At 45.5% G+C, this 23,506-nt stretch overlaps 2 protein-coding genes across 7 annotated transcripts in view; one reads left to right on the top strand and one right to left on the bottom strand.

Moving 5' to 3' along the window:
- LOC129714485 (complement C3-like) overlaps window positions 1–3,772 on the top strand; it is a 73,166-nt gene extending 69,394 nt beyond the window's left edge. The window contains exons 40-41 of the mRNA XM_055664122.1: window positions 699–834; window positions 3,563–3,772. Of these exons, the coding sequence (XP_055520097.1) occupies window positions 699–834; window positions 3,563–3,704 (278 nt within the window). The 3' untranslated portion in view covers window positions 3,705–3,772. The remainder of the gene's footprint in view (window positions 1–698; window positions 835–3,562) is intronic.
- Window positions 3,773–11,576: 7,804 nt separating this feature from the next.
- The window catches only part of LOC129714481 (nuclear receptor subfamily 5 group A member 2-like), a 56,459-nt gene continuing 44,529 nt past the window's right edge, over window positions 11,577–23,506 (bottom strand). For 4 of the 6 annotated variants that reach the window (XM_055664115.1, XM_055664114.1, XM_055664116.1 and 1 more), the window contains 4 exons: window positions 21,330–21,973; window positions 15,204–15,323; window positions 14,567–14,714; window positions 11,577–12,767 (listed from right to left, as the gene is read on the bottom strand). In XM_055664115.1, the coding sequence (XP_055520090.1) occupies window positions 12,523–12,767; window positions 14,567–14,714; window positions 15,204–15,323; window positions 21,330–21,973 (1,157 nt within the window). In that variant the 3' untranslated portion in view covers window positions 11,577–12,522. The remainder of the gene's footprint in view (window positions 12,768–14,566; window positions 14,715–15,203; window positions 15,324–21,329; window positions 21,974–23,506) is intronic. The other 2 variants (XM_055664111.1, XM_055664110.1) reach the window with 1 other exon arrangement.

Below are 23,506 nucleotides of genomic sequence, written 5' to 3' on the forward strand. Positions count from 1 at the left end.
GATCATCGGTTACAGCGGACTTCCCTCAGTGACATCACTTTACTCAACAAGACTCACCAGAAAGGCCAAAAAAATCATAGCAGATCACTTTCACCCGGCACATTACCTCTTTAATCTCCTCCCATCAGGAAGGAGATATAGAGGCATTAAAAGTAAAACATCTCACTTCACAGACAGCACCTACCTCCAAGCCATCAGATATTTGAATTTGCACTAATCACTTTGCACTTTCTTTTGCACTGTATTAATTATTGTGGTGTATGTGGTGGTTGTATTGTACTGTATTGTATCTGTCTGAGAGCAAACCAAGACACATTCCTATCAACTTATTGACATGGCAATACATTTCTTGAATCTTCAATCTTGGTCACACTTCTCTGACAGGACTAGCTCTACACACCCTCTAATAATTGAAGACAAAGAGTATTTGCATTGTTGGAATACAATATTTGTATATACAGCTTTTGCGCATTTCCACAAGTCAATGGGGTTGAGTTATAAGGAGAAGTTGGATTTTTTCCCCTGGAGTGTAGGAGGCTGAGGAGTGACCTTATAGAGACATATAAAATCATCAGGGTCGCAGATAAAGTGCGTGGTCACAGTCTTTTACCCAGGAAAGATTGCCAACAAATCTCATGGCACTGAACAATGGTGGATAAGATTGGTCTATCATGTAATTGTGTGAATTTTCATTTTAGGAAGCGATGCAATCGATCAAGGTGATTTGAGGGTACTAATCACACACGCCAACTGTAAAGATAAATTTAACGTGGAACTGAACCAAGATTATCTAATAATGGGAAAGGGCACAGATCTGTGGAATGATAACGAGAGGTAAGCTGCAAAATCTGATGCAACTCGTGTTCATTCTCCAGCTTTCAGGCTCATTTGGATAGAGGAGAAACTAACTTAAAATGAAATCATTACTTTAATAAATATTATAAAATTGAGGTTTAACAATTTCAGAGATTGTTCCCTCTGCCCTGCATATGATCCATCTTCCTCCATTCCTGCATATTCATGTGTCTGTTAAAACCCTCTTAAATGCCACTAGCTAGTCTGTTTCCACCTGTTCCCCTGGCAGCATAAACCACCATGTGTAAAACAATTTGCCCCACAATTTGCCTTCTCCTATTGACATTTTCACCCTGGCAAAAAAGTCCTGATTGTCTTTCCAATCCAAGGAGTGGCACAGAAGGACGGCACTGTTGGTACGGAGGTGGGGTTGCTGCTTTACGGTGCCAGAGACTCGGGTTCGATTCTGACTACGAGTGCTGTCTGTATGGAGTTTGCACGTTTTCCCTTGGTTTTCATGGGTTTTCTCCGGGTGCTCCAGTTTCTTCCCACATTCCAAACCCACATGCAGGTTTGTAGGTTGATTGGATTTGTTAAATTGTCCCTAGCGTCTAGGACAGAACTAGTGATTGCTGGCCAGCATCAACCCAGCTGACTGAAGGGTCTGTTCCTACGATGTTTCTCTAAATTAAGTTAAGCTATATTTTACCTATTCACATAATTTTATCTACTTATTTCAAGTCTCCTCTCGACTTCCAAAGCTCCAGAAAAAAACCTGTCCAAGTTTGTCCAAACTTATACAGTAGCTAGCTATACACCCTCTGACTGTCACCGTAGTCTTCACATCCTTACTGTGCTATGGCAACCAGAATTGTACATAATATTCCAAATGTGACCAAACCAGAGTTTTATCAATATGACTTTCTAACTTGTATTCAATGTCACAACCACAAGCATATGATATGCCTTTTTTCCCCACTCCATCTATTTGTATTGTAAAATGCCTCTGTACATCTGTACAGTTAAGGGCCCTTCCATGTACTGTACTTTCTCCATGCATTTCAAATCCCAAATTGCAACAACTCACACTTGCCCAGATTGTCCATCTGCCATTTCTTTGCAAAGTTGTAACTGATCTGCCTCCTCTCTATCCCTTTGACAGCCTACTTCACTGTCATAGAAACATAGAAATTCGGTGCAGGAGTAGGCCATTCGGCCCTTCGAGCCTGCACCGCCATTCAATATGATCATGGCTGATCATCCAACTCAGTATCCCGTACCTGCCTTCTCTCCATACCCTCTGATCCCCTTGGCCACAAGGGCCACATCTAACTCCCTCTTAAATATAGCCAATGAACTGGCCTCAACTACCCTCTGTGGCAGAGAGAAACATTCATTAATTCTTGTGCCCTCTGCAAACTTACTCAACTATCTAATCTACATTTCCTTCCAAGTCGTTGACATATAAAACAAAGAACAAAGGTTTCAGCACAACACCACTGATCTCCAACCAGAGTAATGTCCCTGTCCCACTTAGGAAACTTGAATGGAAACCTCTGGAGATTCCGGGACCCAAAGTTTCCGTGCGGTTTCCGGAGGTTTTTGTCAGTCTCCCTACCTGCTTCCACCACCTGCAACCTCCGGCAACCACCTGCAACCTCCAGGAAATGCACGGAAACCTTGGGTGGGGCGCAAAGTCTCCAGAGGTTTCCGTTCAGGTTTCCTAAGTGGGGCAGGGGCATAACACTGCACCTCATGTAGCTGCTTTTGATGAGTGGCTGGTGTTGTACACAAGATGGGCATGGCTGAGCAGACCATTCTCTGCAACCCCTTACAATCCTATGTGTTGCAATTGCTGTACCAGAATATGATACAATTAGTCAGGACACTTCATACAGACCATCTGTGTAAGTTTGTTCAACCATTCTGTGAATTGCTGTTCCTTTTTAAACTAAGAAGTAGAGGAATGTCTGGGAATCTCAAGTTGTTAATTCTATCCACTGCCAACACACCAATGCAAATTCCAGTAGATAGTATTGACCATTTTAGTGATGAGCGAATCTATAGAATAAAGTGAATGATGGAAAACCATAAATCCCCTCATCTTCAACATGAATAATCTGGCCAATTGCAGATTAAATTTGCATAATTGTTGGATGCAACAAAGGAGCAACAAGTAGGCAACCCAGCTGAACTAGTCCACGTGAGCTTCCTTCAACTCCATTTCTCTCCGTTAATATAATCTGTTCAATTCATCCTCGTTTTTCACGCTTCCATTCAAAGATACTGTATTGTACACCTCAACTGCTCCCTGCGATTCCCACTATTTCTCAATGGTGATTATTTTACTTTGATAGTGGGACGACAGATGGCTCAATGGGCTAAGTGTTCGGCTGGCGACCGGAAGGTAGCCGGTTCGAATCCCGCTTCGAGTGCATACTGTCGTTGTGTCCTTGGGGCAAGACATTTCACCCACCTTTGCCTATGTGTAAAATGTAATGTAATTATGTGAAGCACTTTGGGGTCAATGCAAGTTGACTGAAGATGTGCTATATAAATAAGATTATTATTATTATTATTATTGGTGCTTTCTAGGTACAGGATTCACTGCAGGTGAAAATATCTTCTCAGTATCAGCCCCATATGAACCCTTGATAATTTCAAAGATCTTAATGGCCCTCTTGTCGATTTAAAATCCATTGAGAAAATGTCTGTTATCTGTTCCCTATGCTTGTCCTCATTTTTTACTGGTGTTTCAATATTTCAGCGTGAGATATCTGATTGGAGAAACTACATGGTTAGAAAGGTGGCCAAGCAATGCAGAATGCCAAGAGGACATGTTCAGAGAACTCTGTAAAAACCTGAGGGTGTTTGCCGATGACCTTGGGGCCTTCGGGTGCGATAACTAATTACATTGCAGCTTATTTAGGCACAACAATTTTCAATAAATAAAGACAAATGATCACATTTTTAAAAATGTCAAAGTTGATTTATTTTTTTCTTCGTTGCAATATTTTAAAAGGCAATAACATGGAAAATCTTGTCACCAGAGCATGTACAATGGAGACAATGAAACAAGGAATGGAGCAGATTTCCCAGGCTGGGAAATGCAGTTGAGATAACGGAGTCAGATTGCTCACCTATCCTTCAAAATGAAGTTAGAAAATTCATTACAGGAAATTGGCAACAGAGTGAATGGCATTTGGCTCCAGGATGAATGTAGGAAGCAACACCAACATAATAATCTATGTGACTGGTAAAGAGTTTAGGGAGGGGGGTCTGAGTGAGTAATTAAGAACGGAGTCACTACATTGCCCGCTGTATAGAAAATTGGGGAGAAGCTCAAGGATGCAAATGAAGGCAAATTTACGAATTAGAAATTGTGTGCAACTAGAACAAGTAAGAGAGGAAAGGACATTTCTCTTATTATTTCAAGCACGCAGTAGGATTTTGATTTGCATGCTATTTGTAACCATGGAATTCATATCAATGGCATCACAAATATGAGCAATTACTCCCTCTTGTTTCTTCACCTGACCTGCTCTATCTCAGCCTATGTTCCCTCTATACTAGACTTGCACTCCTGGCTTGGCTCCCTCCTTCCACCCTCCATAATCTTAAGGCCATCCAAAATCCAATTTTATCTCCCAACTCGCACATCTTTGGGTTGGGACAAAACTGGAGTACTAGGGTCAAGTACCTGCAACCACAGAAAGGACATGGAAACTCCACACAAACAGCAATTGGCCACAATTGAATCTGGGACCCTAGAGGCCTATATTTTTACAAAGAGAAATTGTGCAAAGTGTTGTGTTGTGCAGTTGAAAGTGCAGGCAAACCATGAGCTTTCCTGAGTGAGGGAATTAGCTTGGACTTAATTGTACGTGCTTTGGACTTTTAATTCAGGAAGATGCTAACGGCAGCAGGAGAAGTCAAGATTTAGACTCTAAACTAAAGCTCAGAAAACTATTCCCCAACCCAAAAATCTAGACTGTGATATATTGGCTGTTTCAATTTAAGAAAAAAACACAAGAGCATCTTGGCAGCACAAAACCTGCTCTCACTGCCGAAGGGCATGTTTCCTTGCTGTATCTCTCAAACTCAACTTGAAAACTAAAAATATTTGCCCTTCCTTACTGATTTGAATCATCCTCATAGTTATGTGAGGCAATGCTTAATGCCTCCACCTTAGCAGAGTCCCCCCGACACAAGGCGTGCAACACCCCTTCACCTCCACTGTTGTACACGACGCGTTCCCGCTAGCGGTTCGTGTTCTGCTTTGTTTGCCGCCGCACGTGAGCTGCACGTGAGCCATGGCTCCACCTGCGGCAAAGGCGAAGTGACGGTTGGTGAAGCTGTGGCCGCCATGTTGACCATCGACGGCTCACGTCCTCAGTCAGTCTTCCCCGATCGTCTGTGAGGAGCATCTGCCAGAACTCACCAAAGTGTTTGTTTGGGACACTCCTTCAGCATCCACAGCCATGAGCACTGTTCGGCAATATTATAGAATTGGATGCTTGCCTTCATTACTCATCTCCCTGAATCTGAATGTGTACTTTTTCACACCTAAGGAAGCTGGCAAAGGTGAAGCCCATTCTCGAGCGGCAGCATTTTGAAACAGTAATTCACGCCTTTATTTCATCTTGGCTGGATTACTGTAACGCGCTCTACTCTGGAGTCTCACGAGCTTCGTTGGCTCGTCTCCAGTTGGTCCAAAATGCTGCCGCTCGCCTTTTAACCGGAACTCGAAAGAGGGAGCACATTACGCCAATTTTGGCCAATTTTGGCCTCCCTTCATTGGCTCCCAGTGCACTTTCGAGTTCATTTTAAAATTCTTTTATTTGTTTTTAAATCTTTGAATGGCCTCGCCCCGCCTTACCTCTCTGAGCTGCTCCACCTATATGCTCCTACCCGGTGCCTCAGGTCAGCGGATCAGCTGCTCCTTGAGGTACCAAGGTCTAAGCGGAAGCTCAGAGGGGATAGAGCCTTTTCTGTTGCTGCCCCGGCACTCTGGAACACCTTGCCGCTGCACATCAGACAGGCCCCTTCACTGTCCATCTTTAAATCCTCCCTAAAAACTCACTTTTATTCACTGGCTTTCGACACTGGCTGAGACATTGTTCCTGTTTTAGTGCTTTTAATGTCTTTTACTTTTTACTGTTTTTATAGTCCTGTCGTCTTAATGGTTTTAGTAGTTTGTAATAACTTTTTGTTGACTTCCCATGTACAGCACTTTGTGGTAACTGATGTTGTCTAAAAGCGCTTTATAAATAAAGTTATTATTATTATTATTATTATTATTATTACTTCAGTACCTCTTGCCAGAGGGGAGAAGAGGGGGTGACTGGGGTGAGACCTGTCCTTGATTATGCTGCTAGCCTTGCCAAGTCAACGGAAGGGAGGTTAGTTTGTGTGATGATCCAGGTTGTGTCAACAATTCTCTGCAATTTCTAGCGGGCTTGGATGGGGCTATTCCCAAACTAAGTTGTGATGTATCGTGATGCTTTCTACGATGTGCTTGTAGAAGTTGGTGAGAATTGTTGGGGACATGCCTGAGTCTTCCTGAGTCTTCTAAGGAAGGCAACTGGGCCACATGAATGGTAGATTAAGTTTATTTGAATAAATGTTAGGTGTTGCATTTTGGTAGAACGAACCAGGGCGGCACAGAGAAAATTGTGTAGCGTTTAACAGTGTTATGGTATACTGAGTATAGCAAGACCCGAGGGCACGTACTTAATTTCAGGAAGATAATAATGCAGAGATTGGGTGCAGACAATGTTTACGATGTCATGCTTACCTTCATTAGATATGTATTGAGTACAGGAGTGGGTACATCATATTACAGCTGTAGGGTACACTGGTAAACCATAGAGTATTGTGTCCTAAGTTCTGGTTGCCCAGTTTTAGGAAGGATGCCATTAAACTGGAAAGGGTGCAAAAACGATTTACAAGGATGTTACCTGATGGGGAGGGTCTCAGCTATATGGAGAGTTTGGATATTCTCTGAGGCAGATGGGTGACCTTATAGAGGGATATGATATCTCGAGGAACATAAATTAGGTGAATAGCGACAGATTTATTCCCCAGGTTAGCGGTGTGTCAAATTAGGGAATGGGAGGGGAAGGGGTGTGTGTGTGGATGATAGAATGTACTGTAGTTATCCTCAGTTGCAAGGATTCAGCATGCAATTAGTTTTTGCTTCTGCACTTAAATCTCAGTGGAGTAAATGGGATTGAATTTCAGAGGCAGGGTCCCACAGAGTGTCGCAGTGATATCATTGGTGAGATTAATTGGAATTGCAAGCTGCACTCGATTATCAGCTAGTGATCATCTCTGAGAACATCCAGAAATGAGATCAATCAGTGAACTACTGATACTTTGAAAATGATTTGGTGCAATGAGCTCACATTGTTAACATTGTACCACTACTTCCACATGTAATGGCAGTGCTTCCGTCGATTTGGTTGAGTATGCAGTGCCTACTGCCTACAAGAGAATTTCCAGACAGCAATGAGTTGTCAGAGCACTCATTAACCGTGTAAGGCATTTGTTTCTGCTACCAGTATCCTCAATCCACACCCTTACATTTGCTTTCCAACTCGGCACTTCAATGACTTAACATAGAAACATAGAAACATAGAAATTAGGTGCAGGAGTAGGCCATTCGGCCCTTCGAGCCTGCACCGCCATTCAATATGATCATGGCTGATCATCCAACTCAGTATCCCGTACCTGCCTTCTCTCCATACCCTCTGATCCCTTTAGCCACAAGGGCCACATCTAACTCCCTCTTAAATATAGCCAATGAACTGGCCTCGACTACCCTCTGCGGCAGAGAGTTCCAGAGATTCACCACTCTCTGTGTGAAAAAAGTTCTTCTCATCTCGGTTTTAAAGGATTTCCCCCTTATCCTTAAGCTGTGACCCCTTGTCCAGGACTTCCCCAACATCGGGAGCAATCTTCCTACATCTAGCCTGTCCAACCCCTTAAGAATTTTGTAAGTTTCTATAAGATCCCCTCTCAATCTCCTAAATTCTAGAGAGCATAAACCGAGTCTATCCAGTCTTTCTTCATAAGACAGTCCTGACACCCCAGGAATCAGTCTGGTGAACCTGCTCTGCACTCCCTCTATGGCAATAATGTCCTTCCTCCGATTTGGAGACCAAAACTGTACGCAATACTCCAGGTGTGGTCTCACCAAGACCCTGTACAACTGCAGTAGAACCTCCCTGCTCCTATACTCAAATCCTTGTCAACTTTCATGTCAACTTTCTCCTGTGTAACACATGCATATTCCTCCAATTTTAGATAATGTCTAGCAACCCACTACCTACCCCCTTTGTCCCCCACACCCCCTTTCCTTCCCCCTTGCCCTCCCCCATGTCCGTTTTCTCCCTCCCCCCCCTTCTCCACCATTCCTTCCTCTGGCTTCACTATTCTCTGCTCTTCAATCCTGTCTCACACCTTCTGCTTTTATCACTGACTTTTGTTCCAGCCATTTGCCCATCAAATCTCCCTTGCCTGTGGCCACCTATAGAGTCATACAACGTGGCAACAAGTCTTTCAGCCTAATTTGCCCACACCGACCGATATGTCCCATCTACACTAGCCCCACCTGCCTATGTTTGGCCCATATCCCTCTAAACCTATCCTATCCATGAACCTGTAAAAATGTGACGATAGTCCCTGCCTCAACTACCTCCTCTGGCAGCTCGTTCCATACACTCACCATCCTTTGTGTAAAAAAGTTGTTCTTCAAGTTCCTATTAAATCTCTCCCCCCTCACCTTAAACCAATGTCTTCTGGTTCTCGAATCCCCTACTCTGGGCAGGGATATGTGCCACACTTTGTTCCACCTCTCCTCTATTCCAGCTTTTCCCCCCCCCCCCCCCCCCCCCCCTGCAATCAGTCTGTAGGAGGGTCCCAACCCAAAACGTCACCTATGCATGTTCTCCAGAGACACTGCCTGACCTAGCACTTTGTACCCTCCTGCATAAACCAGCATCTGCATTTGCTTGGCTGTGCATATTTCACCACTGCTGTTCCTGTTGAAGCTGCCTCTTGTAGTATAGACAGGACAACCCAACCGCAGTCTGATGATTCATAAGAGAAAAATGAACACAAAGCATTGGTCTACAAGAGTCATTGGGAGTGTATTATTGCAGTAAACAGACCTTCCTGGTAAGGACACAACACTGCAGTAATTCAGTGGGTCAGGCAACATCTCTGGAGAACATGGGCAGATGATGTTTTGGATTGGGACTCTAAGACTTACTGGTAGTTATATTGCATCATTCCGAGTGGAAAGAATTGGGAGAGTCAGGATATCACCACACTATTATTTTTGGAGTATTTTTTATTAACCTATCAACAATCAGTAGCGGTCTACCTTCTGAAACATTAATTGTGGTTCCCTTTCCACAGATGTTCATAAGTTCATAACATATAGGTGCAGAATTAGGCCATTCAGCCCGTTAAGTCTGCCATTCAATCATGGCTGATCTATCTTTCTTTCTCAACCCCATTCAATCGTGGCTGATCCATCCTTCCCTCCTAACCCCTTTCTCCTGCCTTCTCCCCATAACCCCTGATGCCCGCACTGATCAACCAATTTGCTTTGAACTTACCTATCTTCAGTTGTTACTTCACCTACAGTTTCCCTCATCTGCTGAGTATTTCCTGCATGTTTCATTTGGTTTTATTTCAGACTTCCAGCATCTGCAATTGTTTCACCAAACCCAACCTTGATTTCATAAAGAAGGATGAGGTCCTCCACTGGAAGCTCTCGCAAGATGTTGGAGGACATGTTGGAGAAGATGCTCGTCTTTCTGACTTACCCTGTTGCTTCTTAGGATAGAGGTTGGGGTGGAGGCTTTGCTATGAACAATTTTCATGGACAATGTGCTGAGATGTATCCTGGACCACCATGAGATGAGACTGTCTTGTAATGGACCATGTGGAGCTTCTTGAGTGCTGTTGCAACTACACTCGTTCAGTCAAGTAGACAATGTCCATCGGACCCTTGCCTTCATAAGTTCTAGGAGCAGAATTAGACCATTCGGCCCATCGTCCACTCTGCCATTCAATCATGGCTGATCTATCTTCCATTCTCCAGCCTTCTCCCCTGACAACGCCTGACATCCGTACGAATCAAGACTCTGTCAATCACCACCTTAAAAATATCCATCGTCTTGGCCTCCCCAGCCGCCTGTGGCAATGAATTCCACAGATTCACCACCCTCTGACTAAAGAAATTCCTTCTGGAAAGTGAGGATTTGGATAGTTAAAAGCCTGTCATTTGGCACTCTACCATATTAGTACAAGGTTATTAATGATAGGAATGGTGAGAGGCGTGGGTAGAGTGGAAGGGGAGAGTATGTTTCCACTTGTGGGAGAGTCTAGGACCAGAGGGCACAGAATCAGAATTAAAGAACGTACCTTTGGAAAGAAGATGCGGGGCAATTTCTTTAGTCAGAGGGTGGTGAATCTGTGGAATTCATTGCCACAGAAGGCTGCGGAGGCCAAGTGAATGGATATTTTTTAGGCAAAGATTGACAGATTCTTGATTAGTGCCGATGTCAGGGGACATTGTGAGACTGCAGGCAAATGAGGTTGAGAGGGAAAGATAGATCAGCCATGATGAATGGCAGAGTAGAATTGATGGGCCGAATGGCCTAATTCTGCCCCTACAACATGAACATAGTGTTTTACGAGTATCATACCACCAGAAGCTGAATTAAAATTGTGCAGGCATTTTAATTCTAACGCATGCACACACACACACACACATCCACCTGAGGAAGTCTGGGAAGTGTCCCGACCTGAAGCGTCACATATCCATGTTCTCCAGGGATGCTGCCTGACCTCCGTAACTTTGTGTCCGCTTTTGTAAACCAGCATCTGCAGCTTCTCGTCTCCACACATCCATCTGGTTCTGTAAACCCAGTGGCGATCCAGTCCCCCTAACGAAATATGAGCATTGGCTGGTGGAGCAATAGTTGCTGTCCATCACTGATGTCTCTTAGAAACATAGACAATAGGTGCAGGAGTAGGCCATTCGGCCCGTCGAGCCTGCACCGCCATTCAATATGATCATGGCTGATCATCCAACTCAGTATCCTGTACCTGCCTTCTCTCCATACCCCCTGATCACCTTTAGCCACAAGGGCCACATCTAACTCCCTCTTAAATATAGCCAATGAACTGTGTGGCCTCAACTACCTTCTGTGGCAGCGAATTCCACAGATTCACCACTCTCTGTGTGTGAAAAAAAAAATGTTTTTCTCATCTCGGTCCTGAATGATTTCCCCCTTATCCTTAAACTGTGACCCCTTGTTCTTGACTTGGGCTGACCGAGCAACCAACTCTAACAACATCTTTCTCAACCACTTCATTCACCATGGGCTGGAGTCACATATAAATCACTATCTTCACTAAAATGGACCAGGTGGGCTTTCAGGGCAACCTTGTATTCTCATGCTCACCACTTACTAGATTTGGATGTCCATCCACTTTTAATCCCCCCACCCCCCCCCCCCCCCCCAACTGTGGTTCTATAACACGTATCTGAGGCCACGCTGAGAGTATTGTATTCAGTTTCGACCATCCTACTATAGGAAAGATGTCATTGATCTGGTTAAGAGTGGGGGGATGATTCAGGAGAATTGACGTTGCCAAGACTCAAAGGCCTTAGATACAGGGAGAGGTTGGGCAGGATGGAGAGAACAGAGGTGGGCAGACTATAAGATCACCCCTCAACCTCCTGGGAGAGCAGAAGGATAAGGGGTGATCTTATAGAGGTGAATAATATCATGAGAGGAATAGATAGGGCGAATCAAAGTATATAAAATATTGAGTGGAGTAGATATGGTGAAAGCCTTTGACCCAGGATAGGGGAAACAAGGACCCGAGGTGAGTCCTGGAATATTTTACAAGCACTTGAAAGAATAGACCTGAGGTCATAAGGTCGGAGAAGAAAGATTTAATAGGAACCTAAGTGGCAATGCTTTCACACAGAGTATGGTGGGTGTATGAATTGGCCTGCCATGGAACATATTTAAGGCAGGTGCTACAGTATAACAACTTTGCCTAGAACGTTGCCTATTTCCTTCGCTCCGTAGATGCTGCTGCACCCGCCGAGTTTCTCCAGCATTTTGTGTACCTTCGATTTTCCAGCATCTGCAGTTCCTTCTTAAAAACTTTAAAAAGACATTTGGGCAAGTGCATGGATAGGAAAGGTTTAGAAGAATGGGGAGAAAACGTGGGCAGGTGGGACAAGCGTAGATGGGGCATATGGGTCAGTATAGACATTGGGATGAAGAGCTTGTGCTGTATGAGTCTACATGGTTGGATTTGAACTCATCTTTCTAACATGCCTCTGGATTACTGGGCATGCAGCACAATGACTGGGAATCCACTCGCATCTTCACCAGCTTGAATGTTCTTGCTTTGACTGGAGGACTTCAATAAATGATTGGTGTTCCACGCAAGTATGGTGGCAGATTGTGGTTCACCTTGCGATGAAATAACAATATCTCGAATGGTTCCATTAGCAATAGAACCCTGAAGAAATTGGAATCATTAGAAAAAGGGTCTGTATTTATTATTTAGCCTGCCGCCTTGTGTTGTCTTTTCTCTCTGGCCATCAACGTGCAAATGTGTATCCATTGTTGCACTGCATTGGAAGTGCAAGGATGTTCGGTTCATTCTCTGACTCTCTTTTGCCCTTCACACATGCTTGGCATGGAGCATTTCAATCAGCAGGTTGTTACAGGGCACATCTCCATTCAAGTGCTTGAGGTAGAGGTGCTCCTCCGCTTGCATGCTGATGGCACGTATCTCTGGGAGCCGTAGGAGGAGCTGCCTGAACTGATCGACCTGCTGGGGGAAGCACATGGTGTAGTCCATCAGAGTCCTGTTCACCTTCTCCTGGACACTTTCCACAAAGGGACGATTCTCCAGGTTCTTCACATCTGTGGAAACAAAGAAGAGTTGACAACTGAACCCTAATGGAAGTTTGCAGTTAACAGTATAACAATCTTATTTATATAACACATTTTTAGTCAACTTGCATTGACCCCAAAGTGCTTCACATAATTACATTACATTTACACACAGGCAAAGGTGGGTGAAGTGTCTTGCCTCAAGGACACAACGACAGTGTGCACTCCAAGCGGGATTCGAACCAGCTACCTTCCGGTCGCCAGCCGAACACTTAGCCCATTGCGCCATCTGTCATCTTTGTTATTGTTAAGTGTACCAAGGTACAGTGAAGATGGCAGCCAAGCTTTGAACCAAACATCCCTACCTCGTTACGTAGAAACATAGAAACATTGAAAATAGGTGCAGGAGAAGGTCATTCGGCCCTTCGAGCCTGCACCACCATTCGATATGATCATGGCTGATCATCCAACTCGGTATCCCATCCCTGCCTTCTCTCCATACCCCCTGATCCCTTTAGCCACAAGGGCCACATCTAACTCCCTCTTAAATATAGTCAATGAACTGGCTATATTGTTCTATTTGATCTTCCGTTTGTGCACGTCGAGTTGATTGCATTAGTCGAAACAGGGCGGACCACGTGAACGTTGCAATCTCCCACCCCAGACTATACATGGTTACAACTAAGCCATCCACAGTACACAGATACAGGATATAGGGAATAACATTGAGTGCATGATAAAGTCCAGTAAGGTCCGATTAAAGGTAGACATAAGTGCTGGAGAAACTCAGCGGGTGCAGCAGCATCTATGGAGCGAAGGAAATAGGCAACGTTTTGGACCCGAAACGTTGCCTATTTCCTTCGCTCCATAGATGCTGCTGCACCCGCTGAGTTTTTCCAGCACTTTTGTCTACCTTCGATTTTCCAGCATCTCCAGTTCCTTCTTAAACACAATGTCCGATTAAAGATAGGTCGAGGGTCTCCAATGAGGTAGATGGTAGGTCTGGACTGCTCTCTAGTTGGTGATAGGATGGTTCAAATGCCTTCATACTTCTGTACCTCTTGCCTGATGGAAGAGGGGAGAAGAAGGAGTAACCAGGGTGAGACTGGTCCATGATTAAGCTAGTGTGCCAAGGCAACGTGATGTCGATGGAGTCAATGGAATGAGTTTGGTTTGCATGATGGTCTGAATTCTCTGAAATTTCTTGCGGTCGTGGATGGTGATTTTCTAAAACCATGCTGCATCGCATGCTGATAAAACTGACCATCTGCCTTTTAACAGTGGCATGGTGATACAACTGGTAAAGCTGCTGCCTCACAGAGCCAGAAAGCCGTGTTCGAACCTGGCACTTAACTCCAAGAAGACCAAGGAGCTCATTGTTGACTTCAGAAGGTCTGGGGGCGGCACGCACACCCCCATCCATATTAACGGGACGGAGGTGGAACGTGTTTCCAGCTTCAGGTTTCTGGGGGTCAACATCTCCGATGACCTCTCTTGGACCCACAATACCTCAACTCTGGTCAAGAAGGCTCATCAGCGTCTCTTCTTCCCTGAGGAGATAAAGAAGGTCCATCTGTCTCCTCAGATTTTGGTGAACTTCTACCGCTGCACCATCGAGAGCATTCTTACCATCTGTATCACTGTATGGTATGGCAACTGCTCTGTCTCTGACCGGAAAGCACTGCAGAGGGTGGTGAAAACTGCCCAAGGCGTCTCTGTGATAGTGTTCCCTCTGGGAGCTCAGGATTCTGGACCTTGGTCCAGCAACCCCGGAAAGCTGGTAACAGCAAAGAGGTGGGAAGGGAGTCTCTTGAATACTCATGGCTTACCTGGGCTGAAGAGGACCAGGAACTTCAAGCAGACAAACTCATGGTGATCGGTTTGCAGAGACTGGAACTTGGCTACCAATTCCTGGGTGCGGTTCACCAGATTATTCAACGCGGCTCCAGATTGTGAAGCGATGGTCGACAAGTCGATCTGAGAGAGCGGAGACCAGTGTTTAGTTTTTACACTTTAGTTTAGAGGAACAGAGTGGAAACAGGACCAATTCTGCATCAGCCAGCGATCCCCGTACACTAACATTATCCTACACACACTAGGGACAACTTACAATTTTACCAGGGCAATTAACCACACCCTTTGGAGTGTGGGAGGAAACTGAAGATCTCGGAGAAAACCTACGCAGGTTACAGGGAGAAAGTACAAACTCCGTACAGACAGCACCCATTGTCAGGATCGAACCTGTTCTCAGATGGGTAGGACTGCAACTCGACTGTCAAGTTAAAGCAACTTCATCTACCTACATATGACACATATCCCTGCATTCTCTGCACATCCATGTGCCCATCTAAAAGAATAATAATTGATTGATTGGTCGATTGATTGGACAAAACGTACTTCATCAGCAAACTCACTAGAAGCACAAACATTGTTGGTGACTATCTTGGTCCAAGCCAAGTTATTTACCTGTTGCCCAGTGACAAGAAGGATATTTGACTCCTTCCCGTGAGCCATCTGCCGGTAGATGTGGTCCATGATTAGAAGTTCGCTCCAGCAGTTCTGAAGAAGTTTCATCTGATCGTCAACCTGTCACAAACACAGGGCAAAGAACATGTTGTAATCACATGGAGGATCAGGATGGACATTTCTGACCAATTTTCTATTGCCTCTTGCAGTGCACGTCTGGAACTTGAATCTCCCCTCTGACCTGTACATAGGGTGGTGGGTAGATGGAACGAGCTGCCAGAGGAGGTTAGCATGCAGAAAAGCTTTTCACTGTACTTTGGTACACATGACAATATACTAAACTAAACTGAACTACACTAAACTAAACTAAAGTACACAAAAATGCTGGAGAAACTCAGCGGGTTCAGCAGCATCTATGGAGCGAAGGAGATAGGCAACGTTTCGGGCCAAAACCCTTCTTGTCCCTTCTGCACCCGCTGAGTTTCTCCAACATTTTTGTCTACCTTCGATTTTCCAGCATCTGCAGTTCCTTCTTAAACACTAAACTAAACTAAACTAAACTAAACTAAACTAAACTAAACTAAACTAAACTAGTTGAGGCAGGTATGATAACAACATTTAAAATACATTTGGACAGGTACATGCATAGCTGAGAGGTTTGAGGGGTATGGGCCAAATATGGGCAGGTGTTACTAGCAAAGTTCGGCATGGACAACGCTGCCTCACCTGCTAGCTTCCACCAGCAGCTTTTTTAATTCTCCATCTGCTATACCGAGCCCTGTGCAATGCAGCTTCTCAGTGTTTAGCATAGTTTGGTTACAGCATGGAAACAGGCCCTTCGGCCCATTGAGTCTGTGCCGATCAGCGATCACCCTGTTTGCACTAGCACATTTATAACTTAACCAAGGCCAATCAAACTAGAAACCTGTACATCTTTGGAGTGTGGGAGGAAACCGGAGCACCCGGAGAAAATCAATGTGGCACAGGGAGAATGTACAAACTCCGTACAGACAGCGCTTGTAGTCAGAATCGAACCTGGGTCTCTGGCACTGGAAGGCAGTAACCCCATCACTGTGGCACTCTGTGCCAGTTCAAGGAAGTGGCGGCATCAAATCAACAGGCAAAGACCAAAAGTCAAAGGCGCAGGGGTAGACCATTCAACCCATACTCTACTCCGCCTTTCAATAGTGATCTATCTTCCCCTCTCAATCCAATTATTCTGCCTTCTCCCAGTAACCTTTGATGCCTTTCCTAATCAAGACCAGTTGAATCTCCGCTTAAACAATGCGCAATGGCGGCACGGTGTCGTAGCGGTAGAGTTGCTGCCTGTCCCACTTGGGCGTCATTTGCGCATCAAGCAGGTGGCGAGCGAGGATTTTGAGCATCACGAAATTCTGGTGCGCCGTGCTCACCGCTTGTCACTGCATACGCCACCACGCCTCACCACGACGCGCCAACCAAATAAAGCACAAATTACGCCCTTTACAGAGACCCGTGTTAGATCCTGACTACCGGTGCTGTCTGTATGGAGTTTGTACATTCTCCATATGGCCTGGATGGGATTTCTCCGAGATCTTAGGGTTTCCTCCCATGCCTCAAGGACATACAGGTTTGTAGGTTAATTGGCTTGGTATACATGTAAATTGTCGCTAGTGTGTGTCGGATAGTGTTAATGTGCAAGGTTCGCTGGTCAGTGCAGACGCTGTGGGCCGAAGGGCCTATTTCTGCGCTGTATCTCTAAACTAAACTTAAACTGGACTTGGCTTCCACTGACAACAATGAGTTGCACAGATCCCCCACCTACTGCATAGATGAGGTGACCCACAGGTGAGGAGAGCAATGACTGTGTAAAATCTTACTGGGGTCAGGCTGAACTATGGGTGAGGGGAGGAAGCAGGATGGGATGCTGAATGATATATTGCAAGGGCTTTTCCTGTATGCGTCTCCGTGGATTAGTGAGGAAATGAGCGACACGTCCAGAAATCAGCACACACAAACATCTCGTCAGAAAAACGTGGGCACTTTCCTGTCATTTTTCTGTTCACAGTGCGATGTGCTCCCATCATCCTGTTTCACACAATCTCTCGGGCACATGCATCCCATAAAGGGGAACAAGCCTGTTTTAATGCATCGTTACAGCTGTGCCAGTAAACAAGCCCTTGATATTCCAAGCTTGACAAACGTGGTATCAGCAAATCAACAGATCCTTTGCAGAGAATGCACGCGTAAAAAATCTTGCTGATAAATCACTTCAGTGTTTTGTCCAATTCCATTGCTAAAGGCAACAGATATTCAGCTTGAAGTCTTCACACCAAGTCAGCCTTAAGTTGAAAATACTTTCAGCTGAGCAAAGTAGCTGAATGTTAATACGCCCTCCGATGTCCAAGAGAATAATCGCAGGTGCTAAGCTGGAAATATGTCATTAAACTGGAAAGAGTTCAGAAATTTACGAGGATGTTCCCTGGACTCGAGGGCCTGAGTTATAGGGAGAGTTCGGGCAGGCTAGGACTTTACATTTACATTTAAATTTATACCAAGCCAATTAACCTACAAACCTGTACATATTTGGAGTGCGGGAGGAAACGCCGTACAGAAAAGCAGACTGTTATAGCAGGTAACCGGTAATAACGGACACCCTTCCCTCCACTCCCCCCACCATCATGGTGCATTAGAACGATGGTCATCTTTACTCTAAAGATAGACACAAAATATGGTGCTTAGAACGATGGAGATAACTCAGCGGGACAGGCGGCATCTCTGGAGAGAAGGAATGGGTGACGTTTTGGGTCGAGATCCTTTTCCGAAGGGTTTCGACTAGAAACATCGCCCATTCCTTCTCTCCAGACTTGTTGCCTGTCCTGCTGAGTTACTCCAGCATTTTGTGTCCTTCTTCGTTTTAAACATCTGCAGTTCCTTCCTGCACGTCATTTTTTTAACTCTAAATTGGCCTAATCGAAGTCATGTGAGGCAGCATCAAGTAAGATTTGGGAAAAGTTGTTGAAAACACATGGCATACATCAGGAAGTGCGTTCAGTCTCGGCTTGGTGATAAAGACAGCGTGAACCAAAGGGATTCCCTATCCTCGGGAACACAGGACCCTCCATCCTGTTTATTTGGCCGGTCGGGCCAGTTCCTGAAAGGAGATGAGCCATCATGTCCTCCTGAGCAGATGAGCCCTCAACAAAGAATGTTTTTCCTGTTACAATTCTCTTCCGCAGCTCCCTCCCTCCCCCACAACACACAACTGGTGCTTCCTAACATCCAAACAATCACAGGCAGGCAGGCAGGAGACTGCCTTCTAAACAATGAAATGGAGGTGCAGGTTTATACCAAAATGGGATACAGAGTGCTGGAGTAACTCATCGGGTCAGGCAGCATCTCTGGAAAAATAGGATGGGTGGCGTTTTGGATCCTGTGCACATTTGGCAGATGTCTGCACACATTCAGTACTGTGCAAGACACAAAAATGCTGGAGTAACTCAGCGGGACAGGCTGCCTCTCTCGATAGGAATGGGTAACGTTTCGGGTCGAGATCTCTCTTCTGAAAAAGTGTCTTGACCCCGAAACACCATCCATTCCTTCTATCCAGAGATGCTGCCTGTCCCACTAGCATTTTGTGTCTATCTTCGGTGTAAACCAGCATCTGCAGTTCCTTCCTACATTTCAGTATTGTGCTGTTACATTCGAAGTGTCCTGACTAAATGGAGCTTTAAGTTCTGCTTGAATCAGTGGAGATTAAAATCTTCAGTCTGAAGTAAGGTCCTAACCCGAAACGTCACCCATCTATTTTCAGAAGTGTTGGTTATTTTAAAATAGTCATCATGAACTATAGTAAACTTATTTGTTTTAAACCAGTGAAGTCGTAACATTTTGTATGAAATAACATGTGGAGTTTGATAAAAGTCACTTTAGCAACTTGTCTAAGATACACAGTAGTGATAACATCTCAATATTAGTATAGGAATGTATGCTTTTTACCTAATCTGAGCAGGAAGTTTTCACTTTGAATGTTTGTATCTTCTTTGATGGAAATAAATCAAATGTTCTGTCAACATATTGATAGTTTGAAACATTTAAGATCGACACAAAATGCTGGAGCAACTCAGCAGGACAGGCAGCGTTTCTGGAGAGAAGGAATGGGTGACGTTTCGGGTCAAGACCCTTCTTCAGACAGAGAGTCGGAGAGAGGGAAACAAGAGATATGAACCCTCCTTCTTCTGAAGGAGGGTCTCTGCCCGAAACGTCACCTATTCCTTTCTTCCAGAGATGCTGTCTGATCTATTGAATTACTCCAGCATTTTGTGTCTATCTTCAGTTTGAACCAGCATCTGCAGTTCCCTCCTACACACTCACACTAGATTGATGTAATCCCACATTCTCATCCACCATACACATTCAGGGCAATTTTACAGAGGCCAATTAACCTTCAAACTCGCTCATCTTTAACTGTGACAACATTAAGCTGTAACGCCATATTCTGCACTGTGGAATTTTTCTCGCTGCATTGCCCATTCTATTTGTGTATGGTTTGAATATATTTATGCATACATAGCATGATTTGACTGGTGAGCATGCAGACATAGTGCTTCACTGTACCTCAGTGCACACAGCAGCAATCCCACCAATGTAGGAGGAAACTGGAACACTCCACTTGGTCACAGTGAGACTTGCAAACTCCACACCAAAAGCATCTAAAGTCAGCACTGAAACTGGAGCTATGTTGCAGGGCTGGCTGCTGTACCACTGCTGACCTCGAAAAGATCATCCACACATTCATCTCCTCCCGCCTAGATTACTGCAACTCTCGTTACACTGGCATCAGCCAAACTTCCCTGTCCCGCCTGCAACTGGTCCAAAATGCCGCAGCGAGACTCCTGACGGGCACCCGAAAAAGTGACCACATCACCCCGATCCTGGCCTCTCTCCACTGGTTCCCTGTGCGGTTCCGTATACATTTCAAGACCCCCCTCTATGTCTACAAAGCCCTCAATGGGCTTGCCCCCTCCTACATTAAAAGTCTTCTCACCCACCACTCCACCTCCAGGTCCCTCAGATCGGCCGACTTGGGGTTGCTGAATATCCCGCGGTCTAGGCACAAGCTCAGGGGCGACCGCGCCTTTGCGGTTGCAGCTCCTAGACTGTGGAACAGCATCCCCCTTCCCATCAGAACTGCCCCCTCCATCGACTCCTTTAAGTCAAGACTAAAATCTTATCTATACTCCCAAGCCTTTCCTGACGTCCACTGAGCGAGGGCTATATGTATATATGTATGTAGTTTGTTTGTTTATACTATTCTTATAACAAATGTAAAGCACTTTGGCCAACGAGAGTTGTTTTTTTAAATGTGCTATATAAATAAATGTGACTTGACTTGACTTGACTCGACTGTGTGTTGGTGCTCATGTCGATCCAGCCGACAGCAGGAGTTAATGGACGCTCCAGATATTTCTCAGAGGCGATTTCAAACCCCTGGTCTTTCTCTCGTTAACCTGACGTACTCTCCTTAAATTCTAGACCACCTCTTGATTGAGAGGCTGTAAACTTGTTCCTCAAACATTACGGTAAAAAATAACTGATCATTCATTGCACCGGAAACATAAGGAACTGCAGATGCTGGATCAGAAAGGAACGACACAAAGACAAGCAATAACCCACTGACACAAACAAATCTGCAGAAGATCCCAATCTGCAATTTAAGGTTAAGATTAACTCAGCGGATCGGGCAGCATCTCTGGAGAACATGGATAGGTGACATTTTGGGCCAGCACTCTTTGTCTGACTGATTGCAGGTGGGGGTGGAGGAAGAAAGCTAGATGAGCAAAGAGGCAGGGAAAAGCATGGGAGGTAATGTGCCCTGAAATGTCACCTATCCAACGTTTCAGCCCGAAACGTTGCCTATTTCCTTCGCTCCATAGATGCTGCTGCACCCGCTGAGTTTCTCCAGCAATTTTGTCTACCTTAATAATCTTATATGTTTCAATAAGGACCCCTCTCATCCTTCTAAAGTGTACAAGCCCAGCTGCTCCATTCTCTCAGCATGTTGTTAGTGTTTCTTGTCAGTGTTATGTACATTTTGTGAATGAGAAACATGGTTGAGACGGCAGAGTTGTTTTGGCCGTGCGTTACCTTCAGCTCCTTGAAGTAGATGCTGCTCCTAGCCCACTCCACCAGTGAGAACAAGGTTTGGTCGGCCATCTTGCACATGATCCCAAAAGTGTTGAGCCTCTCGTGCTTCCCTCTGGACGTCTGCTCTTGCTGCAGGTAGTTCAAGATCTTGGCTCGGACTTGCGCCTCGTCCGGCTCGCACTTCACCAGCTCCTGCATCAACTGTGGCACGGCGGAGCTGGACGCGGGCCTGTAGGCCACAACGTACGGGTTTCCGAGCAGTGACTCCTGCATACCGGAGCAGCCGGCTTCCATGTACTCCGACTTGACGTGGCAACTGGGGAAGGGGCTGCACACTTGGTACCCTCCTATGGATCCATGAGCCCCAATGGACATGTTGACCGGCAGAGAGGCGTCCTGGTCTAGGGTCGGCGATGACAGGCTGTTGTAACTCAAGGATAGGCATCTGGAGGCTGAGTGTAGACGTTCACCAGAGACGGGCCCATTCAGGTCCGCCGACAAGCTTTGCATCATGTACGCGGAGGGATCCAATTTGACCCTGCTGCCGTGGACCAGAGCCTTCTTCTGTTGCTTCAATGCCCTGTCCTGCTTGTACAAGGGCCCAAACTTGTTGCGGCCTCCCCGCATGCGATCTGCCCTCACCGCTGCGAAACAAAACGTGAACAAAAATAATTTATTCAATGATGATACAAAATAACACTTACAAAACAAAACCATGGTTACACATGGTATAAAGTCACCAAATTATCTAAGGCTAAAATTTCAAATAACTATAGTACAATCCTTATTGAAGGCACATTCCACCCCCCGTGGCGCCCAACGGTCCCGGGAATCCCCCAGGGCGCCCGTGGACAGTGCGTAGTCCCTCTCTAACACCATCCAGGTGCAGACGTTACCCCGGAGAAGGGGCAGACAACTGGCTCGGGCAGAGCCCTCCACCGCCTGGTCCAGGAACAACCCAACCAGGACATCTTCGCCCCTATCCTCTCCCCTACGCACAGGGTGTCCAAAGATGAGGATGGTGGGTGTGATGAGCAGTCAGAAGGCACAGAGCTGTCCCTTTAGATAATGGAACAGTGGCTGCAGCCTTATGCACTCCACGTACAGGTGGAACACAGACTTTTCCAGCCCGCAAAGGTGGCAGGCGGCTGGCGAGTCTGTGAACCGCGAGAGAAACAGGTTGCACGGGACTCCTCGGGGCAGTATCCTTCACCCCAGCTCCCTGGCAGAGGCCTGCTTTGAATCTAACCTACAGCTGAAGGGCCAGTTTCTGAGCTGCATATAAAGCAAACTAGGTAAAGATGGAGACTTCATCTCCAAATTACTTCAATTGAGATTTCTAAGCAACCTGATCAAGATTGACCAAACTTGCTTTTTACCTTAAATTCCAGTTTAATTTTAATTAATTAAACCATATAACCATATAACAATTACAGCACGGAAACAGGCCATCTCGGCCCTACAAGTCCATGCCGAACAATTTTTTTTTTCCCCTTAGTCCCACCTGCCTGCACTCATACCATAACCCTCCATTCCCTTCTCATCCATATGCCTATCCAATTTATTTTTAAATGATACCAATGAACCTGCCTCCACCACTTCCACTGGGAGCTCATTCCACACCGCCACCACTCTCTGCGTAAAGAAGTTCCCCCTCATATTACCCCTAAACTTCTGAAGTTAAACTAATTTAAATTAATTTATAGGCAGCACAGTGGCACAGCGGTAGAGCTGCCGCCCTAGACCCGGGTTTAATGTAGACGGGTGCTATCAATGTGGAGTTTGCACGTAATCCCAGTGACCACGTGCGTTTCCTCCGGATGCTCCAGTTTCCTCCCACACTCCAAAGGCAGCAGGTTTGTAGGTTAAGTGTAGGAAGGAACTACAGATGCAAATATAGACACAAACAGCTGGAGTAACTCAGTGGGACAGGCAGCATCTCAAGGAATGACGTTTCAAGACCCAAAATGTCACCCATTCCTTCTCTCCAGAGATGTTGCCTGTCCCGCTGGGTCACTCCAGTATTTTAAGTCTATCTTAGGTTTGTAGGTTAATTGGGTTCTGTGAATTTCCCCTAGTGTGTCGTGAGTGGATGAGCAAATGGGATAACATAGAACTTTGTTGGGGGGGGCCATGGGGAGGAGAATGGGGTTGAGAGGGAAAGATAGATTAGCCAT

The sequence above is a fragment of the Leucoraja erinacea genome, chromosome 39, assembly GCF_028641065.1.
Source record: "Leucoraja erinacea ecotype New England chromosome 39, Leri_hhj_1, whole genome shotgun sequence".
Classification (NCBI taxonomy): Eukaryota; Metazoa; Chordata; class Chondrichthyes; order Rajiformes; family Rajidae; genus Leucoraja; species Leucoraja erinaceus.